General features: G+C 49.4%; 3 protein-coding genes across 3 annotated transcripts in view; 2 read left to right on the forward strand and 1 right to left on the reverse strand.

Annotated features, from left to right (window-relative positions):
• The window catches only part of SGIP1 (SH3GL interacting endocytic adaptor 1), a 60,058-nt gene extending 47,442 nt beyond the window's left edge, over positions 1 to 12,616 (forward strand). The window contains exons 19-25 of the mRNA XM_055724900.1: positions 2,281 to 2,392; positions 2,812 to 2,967; positions 3,658 to 3,790; positions 4,083 to 4,285; positions 4,864 to 4,928; positions 5,527 to 5,691; positions 6,231 to 12,616. Coding sequence (XP_055580875.1) covers positions 2,281 to 2,392; positions 2,812 to 2,967; positions 3,658 to 3,790; positions 4,083 to 4,285; positions 4,864 to 4,928; positions 5,527 to 5,691; positions 6,231 to 6,253 — 857 coding nt within the window. The 3' untranslated portion in view covers positions 6,254 to 12,616. The remainder of the gene's footprint in view (positions 1 to 2,280; positions 2,393 to 2,811; positions 2,968 to 3,657; positions 3,791 to 4,082; positions 4,286 to 4,863; positions 4,929 to 5,526; positions 5,692 to 6,230) is intronic.
• Positions 12,617 to 13,356: 740 nt separating this feature from the next.
• Positions 13,357 to 14,993, forward strand: DYNLT5 (dynein light chain Tctex-type family member 5). The gene is made up of 3 exons (XM_027803992.2): positions 13,357 to 13,693; positions 13,807 to 13,931; positions 14,750 to 14,993. Exons 1-3 carry the CDS (start codon positions 13,357 to 13,359, stop codon positions 14,951 to 14,953), a joined length of 666 nt encoding a protein of 221 aa, XP_027659793.2. The 3' UTR covers positions 14,954 to 14,993.
• A 1,144-nt stretch (positions 14,994 to 16,137) lies between these two features.
• INSL5 (insulin like 5) lies at positions 16,138 to 18,601 on the reverse strand. Its single transcript, XM_014279251.3, has 2 exons — positions 18,021 to 18,601; positions 16,138 to 16,790 (listed from the first exon to the last, which is right to left on the reverse strand). The coding sequence occupies exons 1-2, from the start codon at positions 18,193 to 18,195 to the stop codon at positions 16,549 to 16,551; spliced, it is 417 nt and encodes a 138-aa protein (XP_014134726.1). The 5' UTR covers positions 18,196 to 18,601; the 3' UTR covers positions 16,138 to 16,548.
• Positions 18,602 to 20,381: the final 1,780 nt, after the last annotated feature.

The raw sequence follows: 20,381 nt of genomic DNA on the forward strand, positions 1-20,381 counted from the left end.
GTGGTATGTCCCCTCTGCCACACAGTCAGGCATTGCAGCATGGCTGTGATAATCTGCGTGCTGGGTGGCTTTGGGGAGCTGCCCGTGCCCGCGCATGTGGCTGGCGTGGGTGTGAAGTACCTGCTCTTTAAGGAGATGTTGGCTTCGTCCCTGACACACAGCTCAGGGGCTGTGTCCTCAGAAGCAGAAGGCCTGGGGAGCCCAGGCTGCCTCCCTGGGGTCATTAGGGTAATTAACGCATGCATGGCGAGGGGTCTGTCGTGTGGGGTGAGATGCTCAGTCTGCCTGTCCCGTGTGCTGGGACAGCCAGCTACGTGGCACTCACTGAGCATCAGCGTTCAGGGCTGTGGCTGGAACCACCGGTTCCCCCATCTCTTAAGACGTATGACCAAGAGGTAGATAAGTGCCTGCATTGATTTTTTTTTAAACCCTTTTAGGCTACGTTAGATGCTTGAAGGGAAAATCCCAGTGCCAGAGGCTCATCTGTGCCTTTAGGAAAGAGCAACTTTGGTTTTATACATTAACGCGCTGCCTGCATGGATGCATTTGTAAGGTGTGAGGAATCCTCCTCGTCTGCAAATGCCATGGTTTTTCACAATTAATATATCAAAACTCAAAAAGTGTAATTTAAGTGACAGAAGTGCTTTCCCCAGGAGATGTTACAAATCCTGATTTCCCGTGCCCAAACCCTATTATTTATTTGCACAAAATTTGCAGCATCCAGCCAGGACCTTGCTGTATGTCACACAAAACCCACAGCAGATTGCTCAGACACGAGGCAAAAAGCAACAGGCAACGGAGCAGCGGTGGGAAGCAGCAGATAGAGAAGGGAGGGGATGATTTCTGGAGCTAGTCTAGGCAGAAAAGCAGGAGCTTACCAGAAACGCGCTGCAGTTCAGTCAGTTGCTTTGCTTTTCCCTTGCCCCATGGCCTGCGGAGGTGCTGCCCTTCCCCAGGCCAGCGTTTAATCTTGTACGGCTGAAGCAACAAAACCCTGGGCTGAATTAACAGCCTGTCTCACCTGTCTGACTCAGACCCTGCAAATGAAGGTAACGGAGTAAGGGGGTGTCGGGGTCCCTGGGTAAGCTGCCCCTCCAGAGGCATTTGCCATTCCCTGGTTTGGGGCAAAATAATCCTTGTGCTTAACCTGACAGCCAGACTATGGTAGAAAAAAAAGGTTCCAAAATGGTGCGTTACAGAAAAATGTATAAGGCTGAACTGGCGATGCCAGGGCAGGGGTGGTGACCTCTCAAGGACTTTTTTGGGTGCTTGGGGGATCAGCATCTCATATGTCAGGTGGGTGATCAGGCACTAACCCTGGGCTGATCTTTTGGCACTTTTGCCAGGGGAGAGGCGAGAGCTTTGCCATGCCAACGGCCCCCACTCGCGCTCCTCTTGGTGGCAGGCACAGGGAGTGGGATGTTGACCCCCACGCAGGGTTTCCAGCATGCCCAGGGCTTCTGGTGTACGCTTGCAGTGATGCTTTCATCCTCAAATGTTTTTTGGAAACAGCATTCCTGGGCAGCAAAGGGAAATAGATCTGTGCGATCACACGGGACTGAATTATTTTAGGGTCTGGCCAGTGTCCATGGACACACAGCACGACCGAGGCAAACTTTTCCCCTTTCTTTTTATTCTTCTAAATAAACCACGGATTGATTGCTCTAGCTTTTGCACCCAGAGTCCCACGTTCTCCTCCGCAGTTCCAGATTTCTGATGATTTGCAGATTTGCCGTAGCGTCCCACAGGCTCTGTGGGGTGAGCAGCCATGCGGGGGGTTTGCCAGGCACACCATGCAGGAGAGGGGAGCGTGCCAGGGGTCGCAGGGGTCCCCCCAGGTTGGGGTTCCCTCAGGCAGGAGTTCAGACAGCATCGGAGGGGGAGACTGCTGACACCCCGCTTTCCCACAGGCAGCCTGAGCTCTCTGGACAAGGGACAAGGAATCTCCCCAGCCCCTCTTGCTGGGGCACAGAGTCCTACTGCAAAAACTGTCATGCAAAGCCTGCCGTGCGCAGCCCTCCGGAGCCGTGCCGGGGGTGCCGCTGCCCCGCATGCTGCTCATGGCCGGGGCTCCTTCATTGTTTTCTTTGCTTGCTTTTGCGGGGTGGGGGAAAGAATTTTTTTTAAAGCCTCGATCAAAGCCTGGGGGACTTTTTCTTACTATTTGCCCATAAAGCTAGGCGGGGGCTCTGGGTGAGCACCCTCTTGCCCCAGCCCTGGCGGGGGACTGGTGCTGTTTCTCTCTGCACGTAAGAAGTGGAGGGTTTTGCTCTGTTGCAGGCTCCTCGCGGGGACCCAGCCCCCTCACCATGGGGGCACAGGACACCCTGCCCGTTGCCGCCGCCTTCACTGAAACTGTCAACGCGTATTTCAAAGGGGCCGACCCGAACAAGTAGGTGCTGACCAACAGGGCCTGAGTGTCGATAAGGGGGGTCCTGGGGTTGGGACAGGTATGGGGTGCTGGCAAGGCTTTGGCGAGCATCTTGAGGGGTGGGGAGGGAGGACAGGAGGTGCTCTGGGCTCGGCACGTGCGTGCTGGGATGTCAGTGCACTGCACCAGGTGGTGTCCAGGGTCAGGATGCTCCTGGGACATCCCCACGAGCATCAGTCCCCTTCCCTAGCAGGCTGCCATCCTTTGCTGCAGTCTCAGCTTTCTCTGGTTTAGGACCACAAGAGGCTCGTTTCCCTAGTGCAGCGGGTGGGAGGCGGGGAGCTGTCACCACACTGTCCCTGGTGCGAGCCCTCCCCTCCTGCTGCATTTTGAGCCCCCCTGTTTTTCTTCCCCCTTGGGCTTTGTGTTTGGCGCTTTAGGTGTATCGTGAAGATCACAGGGGAGATGGTGCTGTCTTTCCCAGCGGGCATCACCCGACACTTTGCCAACAACCCTGCTCCGGCCGTGCTCACCTTCCGTGTGCTGAACTACAACAGGCTGGAGCACGTCCTGCCAAACCCCCAGCTCCTCTGCTGGTAAGCCCCTGCCTCACCAGCATCCCAAAGGAAGGCAGGTTTCTAGAAAAGCTGGGTGCTTTGCAAAAGCACATGGCCCGAAGTATCTTCCTTGGAAGCCTGCCCTGATCCGGGGAAGGAAACTCTCAAGCCCTTAAATATTTGCTGAAGTACTCCCTCTGAGAGCAGCCCCTTTGCCAGGCATCAGCAGAGAGGAGCAAAGTCTGTGATGGGGTTTGCTTGTTTTGTGCCTCGCTCTGCTCATTAGACCTCCTGTTTGCAAAACGAGATGACCTGCAGGTTGTATCTGCTGTGCCTCCCCAGAGGTATCCAAGGACAAGCCAGAGATGTGTGGGTGGGAGGCACCAGGGGAGGTTTAAATTGTATATTAGGAAAAACTTCTTCATGGAAAGGTTTGTCAAGCCCTGGAGCAGGCTGCCCAGGGCAGTGATGGAGTCCCCATCCCTGGAGGTGTTCAAAAGGTGTGTAGACTTGGCACTTAGGGACATGGGTTAGTGGTGGGCTTGGCTGCCCAGGGTTAACGGTTGGACTCAGTGATCTTCTCCGACCTAAACAGTTCTATGATTTCTCTAAATGTGGGATTAAATGCAGACTCAGCTGGCAGCCAGCACTGCTGTCCTGCATGCTTTGTAGAAAAGCTTTCTTCTGCCGAGGCAGCTCACGTGAAGGGTTAATTCTCCCCCTGTGCAGTGACAATGTACAGAGTGATGCCAACACGAAGGAGTTCTGGGTCAACATGCCAAATCTGATGACTCACCTAAAGAAGGTATCGGAACAGAAACCACAGGCCACCTATTACAATGTGGATATGCTCAAATACCAGGTAGGGGTTTTATTGTGCGATAAAACCGTGCCAAAACTGTGTGCTTAACTTATAGATGTAAAAGATGGTATTTCCCTAGTGCAGAGTGGAGATAACATGAGGTGGGGGCATGCTATCCCGCTAGTCCCTTCTGTATGTCACTAGCTTGCCTGATTTTGAGCCCAGTACAAACTTTCTATGAGAATACAAGGCATTGCCTCCTCTGAAACCAAATGCAATTACCACATCTGTAAAATGGGATTTCTCCCTTCACCCCTTTGGAAACTAAATGTTTTTTCTGTCATTTTGGAAGGTATCTGCCCAGGGTATTCAGTCTACTCCATTAAACCTTGCAGTGAGCTGGCGGTGTGACCCTGCAAGCACTGACCTCCGCATCGACTACAAATACAATACAGAGGCAATGACCACACCGGTAGCTCTAAACAACGTCCAGTTCCTTGTCCCCGTCGACGGAGGAGTAACCAAACTTCAAGCTGTGCTTCCTCCTGCTGTCTGGTAGGAATTGCTCACCTGGTAAAGAGCTCCTTTGCTATCTTCTGCCATGTCCCTGCCTACAACAGCCACCCTGCCTGCTGGCTGCAGGAGCAGGGGCATGCTCCCGAGGTGCCTGCTGGTGGGAGCTGGGGGCACGCTGGCTCCCAAGCCTGCCTTCCTTTTGCAGGAGGAAGCACGCAGCCCCGCTCTGATGTTTTTTTCTTGCCATTCCCACGAGCAAACAGTCAGAGCTGAACATGTGCGTGCAGGTGGCCGAATAACAACCCTTATTTCGTTTTTGGCCTGCTTTTACCTGGGGCTCAGAGGGACGCGCAGCTGTCACCGCCACAGGCATGCACATTTGCAGTGGGGCAGCAGGGCACAGCATGGCCTCACCGCCTCTCGCCCATCGCTCACCGGCAGTGCAGGAGCGGGGTTGTCCTGCTGGGGTCAAACCCAAAGCCAAGCTCCCCAAATCGCAGCTCTGGGGAGTGGCACCAGAGCTGCTTCCCCAGCCCACACAGCCTTTAGCAAAATTCAAATGATTCCTTTGTGATTTCTTGTTTTCTACAGAAATGCTCTTCTTCATGTGTTTTTAGGAATGCTGAACAGCAAAGGGTATTGTGGAAGATCCCTGATATCTCTCAGAAGTCAGAAAATGGAGGTAATCCTGCAAATGTGCATGTCGTTAACTCTGAATACTTAAAATCAGACAGTGACCCGTTTATCATGCCTGCATACAAGCCCAGACACACAGATTCCTGCCGGCGCTTGCCGGAGGAGGATGCTATTTAAAGCTAGGAGCAAAGAGCTTTGAGAAGCAGGGCTACATGCCACTGGTACTGTTTTGCCAACCATTTTGGCGTGATGGAAGGGTATTGACACACCAGCTTTGGATGTGGTTGTTTGCCAAGTCTTTTGCTCCATTGACTCTCTGCGTTTGAAGGCTGAGGCCCCGCATTGTGTCCCCGTCCAGGGGCACTACGGCCTCTAGCAGGTCGCTTCTCCACATGTAACCCATGCAGCTCAGCTGCTTCGTATTGCTGGGGTGTCTGAAAAGTAAAAATCTGCTGGGAGGACGAGGAGGTTTGCCTCTGTGTCCACCCCCGGGGGTGCTGCTCGGTCAGGTATAACTGTGGGAGTGGGCTTCACTTGCAGCGCGTTGGGCATCTTGTTGCCTTCGCTGGCAAATCTGGCCCTGGGATGAGCGGTGTGCCTCTCCGGGCTTCTAAAGGGTCTCGTGTGGGACTTTGGCATTGCAGGTGTGGGGTCTCTGCTGGCCCGATTCCAGCTCTCGGAGGGGCCCAGCACCCCGGCCCCCCTGGCCGTGCAGTTCACCAGCGAGGGGAGCACACTGTCCAGCTGTGACATTGAGCTCGTCGGCGCTGGCTACCGCTTCTCCCTCATCAAGAAGAGGTTTGCAGCAGGTAGGTGCCTTGCCAGAAGCTCCTCTTGGGATGGCAGTGTCCCTGATGGTCCCCTCTGGCTGTGCTGGCATGCCTGGGACTGCCCTTGCTGTGCATTTGTTGACTGTTCAAGCTCAGAGGTCCTGCCGCAGCACGGTGTGACGGGGCTGGCAATGGCAGAAGGGCACAAGCTCCCTTGCATGAAACAAATCCTTCGGTCCCTTAAGAGAGTCTTGAATTTCATGTGCTCTTTTCTGCTCGTGGGTCCTGCATGGAAGGCAAGGTCTGGGGATCTCCAGGAGGAGCTTTTGCCCCATTGCTGCTGGGAAATGCCAGTATTTTTCCTTTTGCCCCATTGCTGCTGGGAAATGCCAGGATTTTTCCTTTTGCCCCATTGCTGCTGGGAAATGCCAGGATTTTTCCTTTTGTCCCATTGCTGCCTAGAAAGACAGGTATTTTGCCGTGTGCAGCTCGGGTGTGGGGCCGGTGGAGGCGGGCAGCCATCCCCTGGGAACCGGGGCTGCTCCCTCCCCGCAGCTGATTTCTGATCCCATTTCTAGGTAAATACTTGGCTGATAACTGATGGAAGCTTATGCAAGTCTATGGAAAATAATATGGAAAATACCCAAGGACTGCTGTGCGTGGAACGGGTTTTAATTACAGTTTAAGGAAAATGAACTAAATCCTGCACTCGGGACATTTCTGTTGGAAGTGTCAACAACTTTCAGCATTTTTTTCCTTGGAAAACACCGTCTTGACCAGTCCTACAGTATTTACTTCTAGATGTAACATTGTTAATGGTTTTAAAATGTAATTATTGTATTTGTAAATTGTACTCATTCCAGTAAGGCTGTATTTTGGCAGTTAGACACTTGAGTTTTAGCATTCTACCATTCATGAAATGGATGTAATTTAAACTGTGGTATGTAAATTTAATAGTAGTACTGTTGAATGGCACAATGCTTACAGAGGTAGATTACATTTTGTCAATATATACGATTTAAATACAATACTGATAGCTGTTATGAAGGGGGTGCCTCATAAAAAGAGAATTAAGTAGAACCGACATGCTGATTTACTTTTTCTTCAGTCCTTAGTATGTCTCACAGTGATGAATAAAAAGCTCTGTCTTCAGGTTTAGCTGGTTTAACTCCAGAAAAATATTGCTTTTTAATGTGGAGATTCCCAATACAGTATCCCAGCAAAATGCAGAAAACGTCACTTCTACAAAGAGTATTTCCTTCAAATTCCCATTACAAGAATCCTCCGTGAACATGCTCGTGTTCTCCTACAGCCGCAGGTTATCCATCAGGAGCCCCAGCAGCATGTGCACAGGCGGCGAGTGCTTCTCTCTGCCCTGTGTCTTTACGTTTTGCAGAGATGCATATAGGGAAGTGAGCAAGCAAAGAGGCTGGGTAGTAAACTGGACTTAAGAGCGCTGTCCGGAAATGTTATTGCTGTTTTTAAGGATGTATTTTTCCGAGTAGTCTCCAGGTTTTCAGTTGTGTTTCTATGTTCCTTTGCTTACTTTTTCTGGGTTTTTTCCCCCATTTTTGAAAGCGCCATGGGTCTGGAAAATGCTGTAAGGACATGCAGCCCCCACCCCGCCTTCCCATTTTAGTCAGGAAAGCATAGATGTGCCAACACTGGAAAGCAAACGTGGCCCAAGCCTGACCCTTGGTGGGCCACCCAGCAGCTGCTGGGGCCAGGGCTGGGGCCAGGGGCGCAGAGGCAGTGCAGGGGGCTGCCAAAAGCCCGCAGACCAGCAGCCTGCCTCGCCAGCACCAGGAGCCGCTATCGCATAGAGGTGGGAAAACACGCAGAACGGCTAAACTGGAGGCTGTGAGGGAAAAATTGTCCCTTTGTGCTTTCCCTGAGCTGACGCAGGTTTGGAGCCAGGCTCCCACACTGTGTGCTGCTCATCTCTGTGCATCGCCCATGCAGTTTAGTTTGATATCCAGTTGATGCTGGTCTCAGCCTACTGCTGGCAATGTGGTGATAGCGTTCATGGCACGAATGGCGCAGTGTCTGCCAGGATGGAGAGCTTGTTTGAATGGGAAAATTTGTTGATACGGGGGGAAAAAAAAGGAATCTCTTTGAAATTAAATGTAGTTGCTGTTCAGATGCACATAGAAGCATAGGAGCACCCACTGAATGGGGTGCTAGAGACTTCAGAAATGTGCAAGATGACAAATAGTGCTAATTTTACAGTTGCAAAAGTTGCCAGGCTTAGGCTTGCACATTTGCATTGGAAAACCTAAGGCTGTGCATGTTGGGAAGTGCTTGCTCACACAGCAGTTTGGAGTGATGCAAGTAAAACAGAAATCCATGCTCATGTTAAAAGAAAATCTGGAGACATTTCAGTTCTGAGATGACTCCCAGACTGAGATATGTATAATAGGGTGGTTGAGTTGTGTGCATGCTCACAAAAGGTATCAACACAGAAGATAAAGCACAATTCAGTTATGCAACTTCATACATCTTTGCAGTTTTTGAAAGTATGCTTGCCAGTACTCTTGGATAGAGTGTTCAACTCTGTTAATAATTTTTTCCCTGAAATGGAAATATGTATAAACTGTGTAACCTACCCCTTTCTGACATAGGAATATAGGGCAAAATCTAAGAATCAGTTTTTGCATAATTGGTTCATGCTGTGTACAATTGTTATAAACTCAATCTTCCGAGAGAGATCTATGTCATAGTCCTGAAAATAAGGATTTTATAATGTAAATATTACCAGAACATAGATATTTTACTTTATATTTCATTTGAAAGACAAGGTGTTTACATTAGCATTGGGTTTTTAAATGCTTTTTAAACTAAAAAACCCATAACCCAAAGCTCCCCAGCTTGTCCCATTTGTGCTGTCCCGCAAAACGGAGGTCCCTTTCTCCGGGTGCGTGGTGGTGCTGGGATGCAGCCCCTGTGGCCTGTGTAGAGATGAGAAAGTCCTGAACCCTTTCTGGGGCAAAGTGGCAGGCAGACCTGAGTTCAGTGTGCCGGCACACTTGCAGCCCCGTGGGGACACAGTCCTCCTCCAGCCACCCGCAGGTGACAAAATCCAGCTATTCCCAGCCCGTGACACCGGGACCAAAACCGGCGGTTTGGGACAGGCTTTTTGCATACCGCTTTTGCCAATCTCTTGCATAGTGTTTTAGTTTGTTAGGCGTTTGCTCAGGAACGTTGAACTGCGTGTCTCCCCTTTCCCTCCCAGCATGACCTTTGTGAGGAGATGCTGCTTTGTGTCAATGGTTTAGTTTTCCTGCCCTGCTGACATCTGAGCAGGGAGGCAGAGCGGCAGAGTGCCCCAGGGATGCTTATTGTGTCAGGTGTTCATCTCACATGCGGTATGAGCGTGGCACCCCACCGCTACCCTGCGTGGGAAGGGGGAACAGACCAGTTGTGTTTCTAAGTCTGAAGTGCAGGAGCCTGGTCATTTTTCTGCCTGGGTTTGAGAAGATGTCAGCAGAAAACAGATTATGGGCAGCAGCTTGGGACATATCAGACTTAAACTGAGAGCACCAAATAGGGGTAAATACAGGGATGTTTATTCCCAATTCCAGCTCCTGTAGTAGCGGCGAGAGCCCCTGGCTGCAGAGAGGCCACAGGGGATGCGCTACCTGTGGCATGTAGGGCGCTCAAGCTCTGCAGGCTTCAACTCCTTTTAGGAAAAACTATCTTCAGGGAATGACGCTGTTTGGTACTCCCTGCCCGCTAGCAGAGAGCAGCTATGTCAGCAGAGGGTTGGAAAGGCTGTAAGTCACCTGCATTTCTAGACCTAAGCATCAGTGCTCTGTTTCTGAGCACGTGGTCCAGCAGGTCTTTGGCCAAGTCAGGCTGAGGCTGAAAAGGGGGCTCAGCCCTCCAGCACTGCCCAGCACTGGCACCCCTTAACTCAGCAGCACTATGAGTAAAAAAAAGTAAAAAAAAAGGATAGCTAAAGGAGGCATTCAAATAGTAAATAGGTGTGATGCATGCACAAAAAGGCTTTAGCTTGGTTACTTCTGTGGACCTTTCCCTTTAGACCATGTCCTCAGCCACGTCTGCCCTCAGGGATTTTCCTCTGGGGTCCCTGGTAGCAGCCAGCAGCCCATGCCTGCAGGGTGACAGTGCTGGCTGAAGGAGCAGGAGTGTTTCTCCCCGTGGACACCTGCAGACTTGGGTCTTTAGATGTTAGGAGCAGGAACTAGTCTTTTTTTTTTTTTTTTTTTTTTTTCCAACTTTTCTTCTGTTTGTTGCAAATATTCATGATTCTCAGCCAGCTAACACTGCTCCTCACAGGAGATATTTCAGACCAATTTTCTACTTTAACAATATTTCTTCAAAACTATGAAATTGCTCCCTAGTATGACAGACAAGTAATAAGCTTTTCATTTGGCATTTGCATTTGTTCTTAAATATCAGTCTCCTGTTAAAAAGCTTCTTATTTTTGCTGTAAGGCCACTGTCCATTAAACTCCTATTCCTGCCCAGCTGGTGTGAGTTCTGCATGCGTACATGTGCGGCTTCACTCACAAAAGCTTTGTCACATGGAATCTTGCACTGAGGAAGTTACACAACTGCGCGCTCCTCCCGACACAGGCTGGACTTCAAGATGTTCGTGCTGTTATTCAGTATTTCAGTTAAATTAATTTTGTCTTCACTATGCCTTTTCAGGTTTTATCTAGCGGAGGTTTTTTAAAACATAGGTGGGGAAAAAAGTTCATGTTCAAATGACATCTTGTTTTGGCCAGGCAGGGAGGGGATGGGGAGGGAAGGCAGTTTCCTGGGCAGGCTGCAGGCACCATTGCAGCCTCGCTGCAGGATGCTGTCAGGGTATCTCTCACAGCAGTGCCCAGGGTTTGGGCTGCATGAGGAACACCGGAGAAATATGCTGCTTAAACTTACCATTTTGAAGGCACCCACGCCTGCAGGTGAGACCTGTCTGCCTTCTCCTTTTAATGTGATCACAGAGACACAGGGCAGTTGTTTAGTTCCCAGTCGTAAAAACTGTTCAGCTCTTGCACAGGTGATTATTTTCCTGCTGAGGTCCCTGCTGAGACCTTGATGTGCTGCCCACGGCACCGCAAGTCGCATTTGCGTTCGTTTACCTAATTCCATCTGACTCAAACCATCCAGCGATGGCATTCTGTTGAACCGCAGCCATACCCCAGCAGCCACCGTGCAAGCCTTTCCGTGCTTCTGTCTGAGATCCCTGCAGCATGAACATCACATAAAGAATCACCGCTTCACTTTCTCCCAGCAGAAGCATTTTTAAATGGCTGGACTGCAATGAAATGGTGATATATATTTTAAATGACCTAAGAAAGAGTCAAACATCTTCTACTAAAAACATTCAGCCCTCCTTAGACCTCTCCCTCCGTTCCCCATCTCTTTCTGCAGCAGCGCAGTTCCCATGCCCCCACTGGGCACCGACAGCAGTTCTGCGTTGCAGAAGAGTCCTGCCACACTTCACCTTTTTTTATTGGAAATCCAGCCCCCGAGTCTGTTATCCAAACACCCAACATCTACTTGAGAAAGCATACACTGAATATGGAGTGATTTTTTTTCCCTACCCTTTTTTTGTTTTTATGTGAAAATGCCTTAGTTATAAAACTTAATTTTGAAGCTTACCAGGACCAAAATACATAACGTCATCACATTGTACTTTCCTGGTAAGAAATTACTGTCTCAAAGATTTCATTTCATAGTCAGAATTCTTCTTTTCTTCTTTTTCAGTTTCCCAAGGAAAGTAATTCTTGCAGAGCCAGGGAGTTTTTATGGTCATCAGTATTTTAATTCTTGTTTCACTGCAAAGCTAGAAAAAGATCTGCAGCAATACCCCCCACCTCCTGGCATGACCTCACCCATCACTTTTGGGAGGGACTGCCGATTATGCTGCTGAAAGTTGTTCTTAACATCACAAGCATTAGTGTGGCGACACTGTTCAAATGTTCGCACACAAGTAGGACTTTGCTACAGGCCAGGCAGTATGTGATAAAACGCTCCAGGTTTTAGCGAGGCATTCAGAGTATCTCATTCCTCCGTTAGAAATCTTTCGCTTTCTGGATGCAGGGCAAATCGCTGCGGAGATGCCATCCTGCTGTTGGGTTCATAATCCACGCAGGAGGGGTCTTCCACTCCACAACGCTCTAAAGTTGATGAAATCACCGGGTTGCTTTGGTGGCATAAAGGTATGGAGACAGTAGTCGTGGTCTGAGAGGGGAATCGAATCGGGTTGTAATCGAGTCCTGCAGCCAAGGGCTGGTGGGTGGAGGGCATGGAGTGCAGGAGAACCTTGCCGTGACACCTCTGAACCCAGAGGTGAACTGGAATTCCCCGGGTGTCACCCTCTATCTCCCTCATGTACAAAATGTTTATAAATATTTGTGGATTAAGATACACAGGTCTATTTTTAAGATTTAAGTTAAATAAGTTAATTAATGGCTGGCCTTTTTTGCCTAAACGTGCAATGAGATATATTATACCTTTAGTCTACGATGGCCTAGGTACTGCTTAGTCTGTGATGAAAACTTTGCTGCTTACCTACTGTTCTCAGAGAAAAAAAAACTGTAAAAGACATACAGGTTTGTTGCACACGGACTATTGCAGCAAAGCTTTGTATTTGACCACTGGTAATATGAATGTGTTGTATTGACTTGTTGAAGATAATCATAAAACAACATATTTTAAATGTTACTTGCCTTATAGATTAGAATACGACTATGTGGATATCATTTTTGTAAATAACGTTTTTTACAAATGTCTCTCCTCCATTCTCCCCGTCACCCATTTCACAAAATCTTGAATATGCAATTATTTACCATGCATAACGTTGCAACAAATAAATCCCCATGTCAGGACAAAGTTTATTAATTCTATACATAAGAACTACATTAAATAACCAATTGGGTTGCAATTTAAATGTGACTTTTTTTTCCTTGAAAATAAACAAAAAATGTAAACCACTGCTTTTTCTGAGTGAGCTTTGCTTGCACGCACAGGAGCCGAGCAGAGGTATCGGGGCTGCCATGTCCCTGGCCCGAAATGTCATTGCTGCTGGCGCTGTGTGCTGGGGACAGGTCGGGGCTGGCACGTGGGGACATGTGGGGACCCCCAGGGACCGTGGGGATGGCTGGAGCTGGGGGGGATGCATGGGATCTGTGGGGACATGTGGGGACCCACAGGGACCGTGGGGATGGCTGGAGCTGGGGGGGATGCATGGGATCTGTGGGGACATGTGGGGACCCACAGGGACCGTGGGGATGGCTGGAGCTGGGGGGGATGCATGGGATCTGTGGGGACATGTGGGGACCCACAGGGACCGTGGGGATGGCTGGAGCTGGGGGGGATGCATGGGATCTGTGGGGACATGTGGGGACCCACAGGGACCGTGGGGATGGCTGGAGCTGGGGGGGATGCATGGGATCTGTGGGGACATGTGGGGACCCACAGGGACCGTGGGGATGGCTGGAGCTGGGGGGGATGCATGGGATCTGTGGGGACATGTGGGGACCCCCAGGGACCGTGGGGATGGCTGGAGCTGGGGGGGATGCATGGGATCTGTGGGGACATGAGTGGCTGGGGGGGCTGAGGGGACCCATGGAAGCCATGGGGACATGGCAGGGCTGTACGGGTGGCTGTAGGCACATGTGGGGACCTGTGGGGTCCATAAAGATTCACAGGGAATTCTGTGGGCTATAGGGACATGTGGGGACCTGTGGAGGCCATGGGGACCCGAAGGAGCTGTGGGGACCTGTGGAGGCTGTCACGACACCCCGGGTCCCAAGGAGGCTGTGGGGACCCGCGGAAGTCACAAGGACACCCGGGACCCGGAGAGGCTGCGAGGGGCCGCGCCACACGGCAGCCGCGCGGCAGAGGCGGGCATGGCGGCGGCACCCCCCGCGCTGGGCGGGAGCGCGCGGCCCAGCCGGGCCCCGGGGGCCGCGGGGCGGCGCTGGCCGCCAGCCCCCCCTCTCCTCAGCGTCGGAGCGGAGACGCCGTGGGGATGCAGGGCCCAGTCGCTGGCCGCGACCCCCGCTCGGGTAGGTCCCAGGGCCGGGCGCTACGGGGAGGGACGAGGGGAGCTGCGAAGCCCCTTCAGCGCGGTGGGTTTTCCCTCAGAAAACCGACTTTAAACTCACCGCCTGCCCTTCAGGGCCCTCCGAGCGCTTCCCGGTGGCAGCAGTGGACGGTATCCTGAAGGACGTGGTGGGGAGCTACCTGAGGGAGCAGCCCTACGAGCCGGCCCGCTGCAGGGACATGGTGGAGGACATGGCAGAGGTACTGCTGCACTCGAGGCGTGGGCGGCCATTTTGTCCTCACACCTCGACGGGGTGTCAGGGAGGCGGCCAGTGGTGTGGGCAGGTCCCCAAATATACATATAAAGTGTAAAACAAATGCTGCAGGAGGCTGCCCAGATGTGCCAAGGGTTGCTTGGAGGCAGGTGCAGGCTTATACACATTAACAATGAGGTTTGTTTGAGCAGCCTTGGCTCTGGCTGAGCACACAGTTCAGTAATGCTCCATGCTGTGGTTGGCCAGTCTGGAAACATATCTTTAAATATGTATCAGAGTTTTTCAAAACAGGTCAGTTGTGGTGGTGGCTGAATTGTGCACGGTGATGCTTGGGCAAGGTCCCTCTCTGTTAAACCCAGTCTTGCAGCTGAGAAAAACTGTTGTGACCCTTGAGTGGTTCAGCTGATTTGGCCCAGAAGAGCTTACTGGCATTAAAAAAGCAGTACTGTCTGCCCTTCCTCTCCCCCCTGTAATCTGCAGGTAACTATGAACACACATGGAGGAGAATATGGCATTAACATACAGTAACTCCTTACTTAGCATCTGTGCTTGCATTTCAGTTGTCCAGCAGGAAGGTGTGCCTGGTTTTAGCAGATGGGAGTGCTGGGTCTCTTGTGAAACCACCACACAGCAGCACACATGCTGTCTGCGGGTCTGGGGAGACCTGCAGCAGGTGTTTCAAATGCTGCAGTTCAAAGATTCTCATCAGGATCGTTGCAGGGGCTCAGTACTGTGACTCTTGTGCTTGTCCCAGAAAACGAAAGCCCTGTACCACCTGTGTCAAAACTTGTTTTTCTCTTGCAGGTTATTAAAACGCGGTTAAAAGACCTTATGATACCAAGGTACAAGATTGTTGTGGTGACGCATATTGGGCAGCTGAACGAGCAGAGCATGCAGATTGGAAGCAGGTGCCTCTGGGATCCTGTGAGCGATACGTTTTCATCGTATGTGTTCAAGAATGCTTCACTGTTTGCTCTTGCAAATGTCTATGCTGTCTATTTTGAATGAGGATGTAGTTGAGTTTAATAGCAGGAGAAATGAACATTCAGCCTAACTCTTCCTGTTTCTGTTGTTGAAAACGGTTGTGAAGGACCAAGGCAACTTTCACCTGTTTTGAAATGTGGTTACTGTAAGCCTTTTGGTGGTGGATGTAATAACTGCATTTCCCAGAGCTGTCTCTGGGAGGTGACTCTGTGACATGCTGTTTTACACCTGGTTCTAGCTGCTTTTAGAACTGGGTATTCCTGTAATACTTTTTTTCTCCCTGATTTTACCTTCACTGCGTGATCCTCAAGTAGAAACCACAGAGGGATTTGCGGAAAGTAAAATGAAAGCATTTTGAAACTATCCCCATTAAATGTCATTTGCTGGCAACTAAGCGGGTGCCAGGCCCTGTGGCCCCAGCTCTGTGCACACACTATGTTGCAGGTGCTGTGTCCTGTCGAGCTGCGGGACCTCAGTGCTGCCAGTTACCCTGCTGGGCCTGGGGGGCAGAGGGATCCCTTCAAACCTTCCTGTGGGGCCCAGAGATGCCCCGGGTGGGCTCTGTGGCAGGAGCACAGCAGAGAGAGCAAGTCGGGAGCTTTGCTTGCCAAGGGCTGGCCTGGCTGCCCCTGAGCCCCAAGAAAAGCCCTGAGCACAGCAAAGATGGCCAGGAGAAGGTGGCTAGTTCTGCTTGGAGACGACTAGCTCAGTCCCACAGTGTTTGAAATGAAGGGAAAAATGTTTTCCAATTATATTATGTTTAGAGTATATATATCTAACATGTCTGGGCCCTTCTGTTGAAGGTGCGTGAATCTAGCAAAACAGAAATGAATTGGGGTTTTCACCTGATACCTGCCTATAGGTAAGAGAGGAAGTACAACCCTCTGAACTTAGAAGGGTATTTCCAGTCTCCCTGGGTGCAAATCAACTGTTCACTAGGTAAGACATCGGGAAAACATTACTGGAAGCAGCTGGAATAGGAAATAAACTGTGGGGTTTGCCTGCCCAGTGTAGGGGCCTGTGCTGACTAAGCGCAGGTCTCATTTGTTGCCGTTCCCCTGCGCAGTGGGTGTCTGGCAGAGGGGCCTCGCGGCATGATGCAACGCACAGAGCTCTCTGCACTGTGGTGGTTTTATTCTGATTCTGAAGACAGGCTTTTTGCTACCCATATTTCACAGCTGAAACCTGCTGTTGGACTTTCATAACAGAACAAGCGTATAATAATTTGCTTATTGTATTATATTTTGTGTGCAAAGCTGAAACTAGAACAGTAGTTAGATGGGAAGAATTATTTAAACTCACAACTAAAAGTTTAACTCTCAACTGCTGGAAAGGCTTTGTGGAATCCAGGCAGCCCAACCTGCACAAAAGCATTTTGAAACCATCCCCGTTAAATGGTGTTTGTCAGAAGTAAAGTGTGTGCCAGGCCCTGCCAGCAACCTGAACTGTCATTGCAGCCGTTTGCACTATGACATTTAACATTCAGCCTTTACTCCCTAGCATACTCCAAAGAATAAAGCTACAATTAAAGAATACAACTGATGTAATTGTGGTTTATGTCATGATTATTTTAATATGTGAAAGCTGTGATGTTGAACCTCACCACCGCCTGCTGCATTTTAGCACAGGGAACTGATCTCTCTCTTGCTGCAGCCGATGCTGCAGCAGGATGTGGTAAGCAATTTGGCTACTTCACGCTTTTTTAGCATAGACTTTTTCCTGGTGCGTTGCAGGTCTCGCTCTGTCTCAGGCTTGTCATTGTGGATTTCTTCATCGATGGTCTCCAGCCTCTGGTCTGTGTACCTCCAGGAGTCAGCATAAATGTTGTTCTCTGGTGAGAAAGGCAGGGGGTTTTCACCCTCTGTCGTGTAAAAATTAGAAGCTAAAAATCAGAAGTCATGGAATCATGAGTAGTTTATAATACTTATCTTTACTGGAAAGGCAGACCAGTGTGCTGCCAGGGAGCTGGAAGTATTATTTTCCATGTTTCTGATGTGAACAGCCGAGATGCACCAGATCACCAAGTTCTCACCAGGGCAGTATTAAAATAGATCCGGGAGGTCCACTTTCTGTGATTAACATGTTAAAAACCCAGTAATTTTTGGCTTTATATTGAAGAGTGTTCTTTGTGGGAATAGTTGTCTTATCAGTATTAGACCAATGCATTTGCTTTGAAGGGTAAAACAGATTTGACGTATCAGTGGCACTTGAGCACTTAACCCGGTTAACCTGGAACTGCTAGTAGGGTTTCCTGAAATGCAGGTACTGCATTAAGGCATCAGATACCCCACAATTTCAAAGTTCCTGGATGTTCCCACTGAAATTACACTTGTAATTCATGTGTGGGTGAAATACCACAGTGCGACTGGGCACTGCCGTGTGGAGTTTATCAAGGTACAATCATTATCTCGCTTAGTTTAGTGGTGGGGGTTTCTTCTCCTTTAACAGACTCTCAGGTGTGCTGTTGCAGGAGGCATCGCTCTTTATGTTTGTTTAAAGCTGCCAGTATAAGAGAATTTTCCATGTAGTAACATCTGCCTTTTTTTGAAAGTACAGAAAGCCTCTGTTCCTGTCACCTGCCTCATTTATTTCCTTTTTTCTAGTTACTTTAACCTATCAGAGAACAAATTTCTAGCAGTGCACATAATGGCTGTATTTTCTGACTTCGTGAAAATGTGCTTGTAAAACCATATACAACACCACATGAAGATACTTAAATTGCAGAGTATGTATTCAACTTAATTTTATCATATTCTTAAGTTGTAATAAAGTTTCTAGTGGGGAAAGCAGTGTGTCCTACTGAGGACAATGGTAAAAAACTTGCATTGACTGCAGCAAAGCTCATCTCTGACATTTAAAATGCCGTGGCATAGAGATCTTCACTGATAGCCTTGGGCTTCACTCCTGGTTCCTCAGGTTGTCTTGGAAAATCTTGATCTAAATGTTTTTTATTTATGGGAGCAGCAGAAGCCAAGGGCACAGCTCTGCCCTTAGGTACAGCCTGTGGGTGATCTGGTTTTTCCTGATCCCCTCTGAGACAGGCACACCTTGCAGGAGGTGATAAGCCTGTAAGGCATTAATTAGTACTTACCAAACAGGTAGCGATAATCAGTCAAATGCCTTTTCCACCGAGATCCGCCGCAGGTGAAGACGATGGCTCTGACAAAGTCTCTCCCACAGAGCTTCACAGTGTTCCCTTCACCTTTTGCTTCCCTTGCCGCAACCAGGAGAGCGAGTGAGGCCAGCGCCAGCACCGTGCTCCTCATGTTGCAGTTGTGGCCGGGTGTTGGCAGGGCAGATGGGACCTGCGAGGCCAAGGTAGGGAGTTCTGCTAAAGTCCTCACGTTTATACAGACGGTGCATCCGCTCCACTGAGTAACGGCTCATTCTGAGGATGACTTAATGTTTGCTAAAAACAAGTTAATTGCTTGTTTCCGGTAATGTTGTAAGTGCTTTGGGATTTACGCTGGGATTTTGGTTGGGTATCAGAGACTTCTTAAGACTACGTAACCGCTTTACACTAGGAACACATGTAGTATAACATGTTTATAGGGTACAGGCTTATATCAATACTGTTAATGTGTATGTTCTGCAAAAATGAACGGGTGTTTATTACCTGATTTGTAGATAACGGGTTTTGTCTCCGCGTATTTCCCACAGGGCTGTGCTACCACAGCCTGTTGCCCAGTCGTGCCTTTTATCACTACGTAAGCAACTTTTTAAGTTGCAGTCTTTTAAGTTTAAGGGCTTTTGCTGTTAGCAATCCCAAACTCAAAGGGAGTTAATGTCTTCCAGTGGCATCTGCAGCTGTGTACCTCTCCGTTACCCCTGCCTTGTTCTCTTGCCAAGCACCCTTTTCTTAGGCTGGCAACAGCAGGTGCTTTGGAGGAACCTGCCAGTGCTGGACAGTTGCTCAGGAGAAGCTCAGGTACTGAGGGGGTCTTATGGCAAATGTAGGCATTCAAGCCCGCAGGCACCCCACTATGGTTCCTAGCGTGCTAAGTGATAGGACACAGCCCTGCAGCACACAGAGCTTTTGATCACAGTGAACTCGCTGTAACAAACTCTGCAGAGCAATGCAGTCATTTGACAGCCGGCACCCACAGGTATTTGCCTCGCAGATACCAGATGCAGTGAAGGAGCTCCACTGCAGCTGCACGGCTCACATGCCCCTGCAGTGAGGCAAGGGTGTAGAAAAGAGAGGGAGATGGCTCTAAACAAAGCACAGAATAGCTACAGGTCGGAGTCCTGGCTGTCCCTTTTCTTTCTGGCAATATCTGAAAGACAAGGTGGGTTTGCTAAAGCAGCATGGAGCGGTGTTACTGTGTGCTGGGACCAGACGTTAACAGATCGCTTACGGGAGCGGTCCCTTCCTATTGTTTTGGATGTTGGCTGCAGTTGCTGTAAGCTTTTATAAAAAAAAAAAATAATTGCAATAAAACACCTTAAGGAGAAAATTTGGCAATTATGAGGTCAGAAATGCCATGTTTAAGAACAAAATACATGACGAGCCTAGGAGGTCTTTAGCACTTCCTAGCACCACAAGTGTTTTCCAGCACCATAATGTTACAGTTAATTAGTTTACACTATGTGCAGGGTGAATTACAGTGTGTTACAGCCTTGACAGAAAGCTTGTCTTTTTTACTGGTAGCATCGTTAAGTAAACAGTCATGACCACCGATGGAAAATATATGGTGTATTCTGTTCAGATTTGTAATAATGGTTAACACATGATTCACCTTAATGGGTATCTTTCTTTGAAATGGACAGAGATTAATTTTATGTCAAGGGTAAGCTCACATGTTCACTGTAAAATGTGTGGAACATGAGGAAGTGAATGTTAATGCATCACAAATGATCTTTAGCTTCAGTGATGTGTTTAAACGTTGGATGTTTACTGTCAGGCTAACAAGAGAGTCTGAACATTCTGTATCTATAAAATACACCTCTCACTACATAATGCTTTCAAGAGCAGGCAGCTATTGCTCCATCAGTTGGCAGAGCGCTTTACTGCCAAGCTTTCCTATCACCTAGCTCCTGGGACGGGGGATCCAGGCCGCACTGGTCAGGCTATAGAGCTATAGCCTACATCATCTTCTTACTCCTCTGCAGAGATGCTCCGTATGTTCTGTGAGCAGTCAGTCTCTGAACGTCCTCCGAGACACCACAGTCCAGCTGGTGGCTTGCTGGGTGCTTTTTTCTGTTTCTTCAGAACTGTCCCCCGAAAAAGACAGCACAGACAGCTGAATGCCACCTGCTTCCAACAGCAACACAGGCCTGAGCTGTGTTCCCAGCAGCTTTTGGCTCTCCTGCTGCTGGGGGTGGGCTAGGAGAGGTGATGGACTCCCAAAAACCACAGATCTGGCTTCCAGAGCTGCGAAAGTCAATCCTTGCTCCAGGACCACACTGTTACCTTGTGCGAGGAGCTTTCAGAAAAGCGTCAGTGTGGAAT

Source organism: Falco cherrug, chromosome 12 (genome assembly GCF_023634085.1).
Source record: "Falco cherrug isolate bFalChe1 chromosome 12, bFalChe1.pri, whole genome shotgun sequence".
Taxonomy (NCBI): Eukaryota; Metazoa; Chordata; class Aves; order Falconiformes; family Falconidae; genus Falco; species Falco cherrug.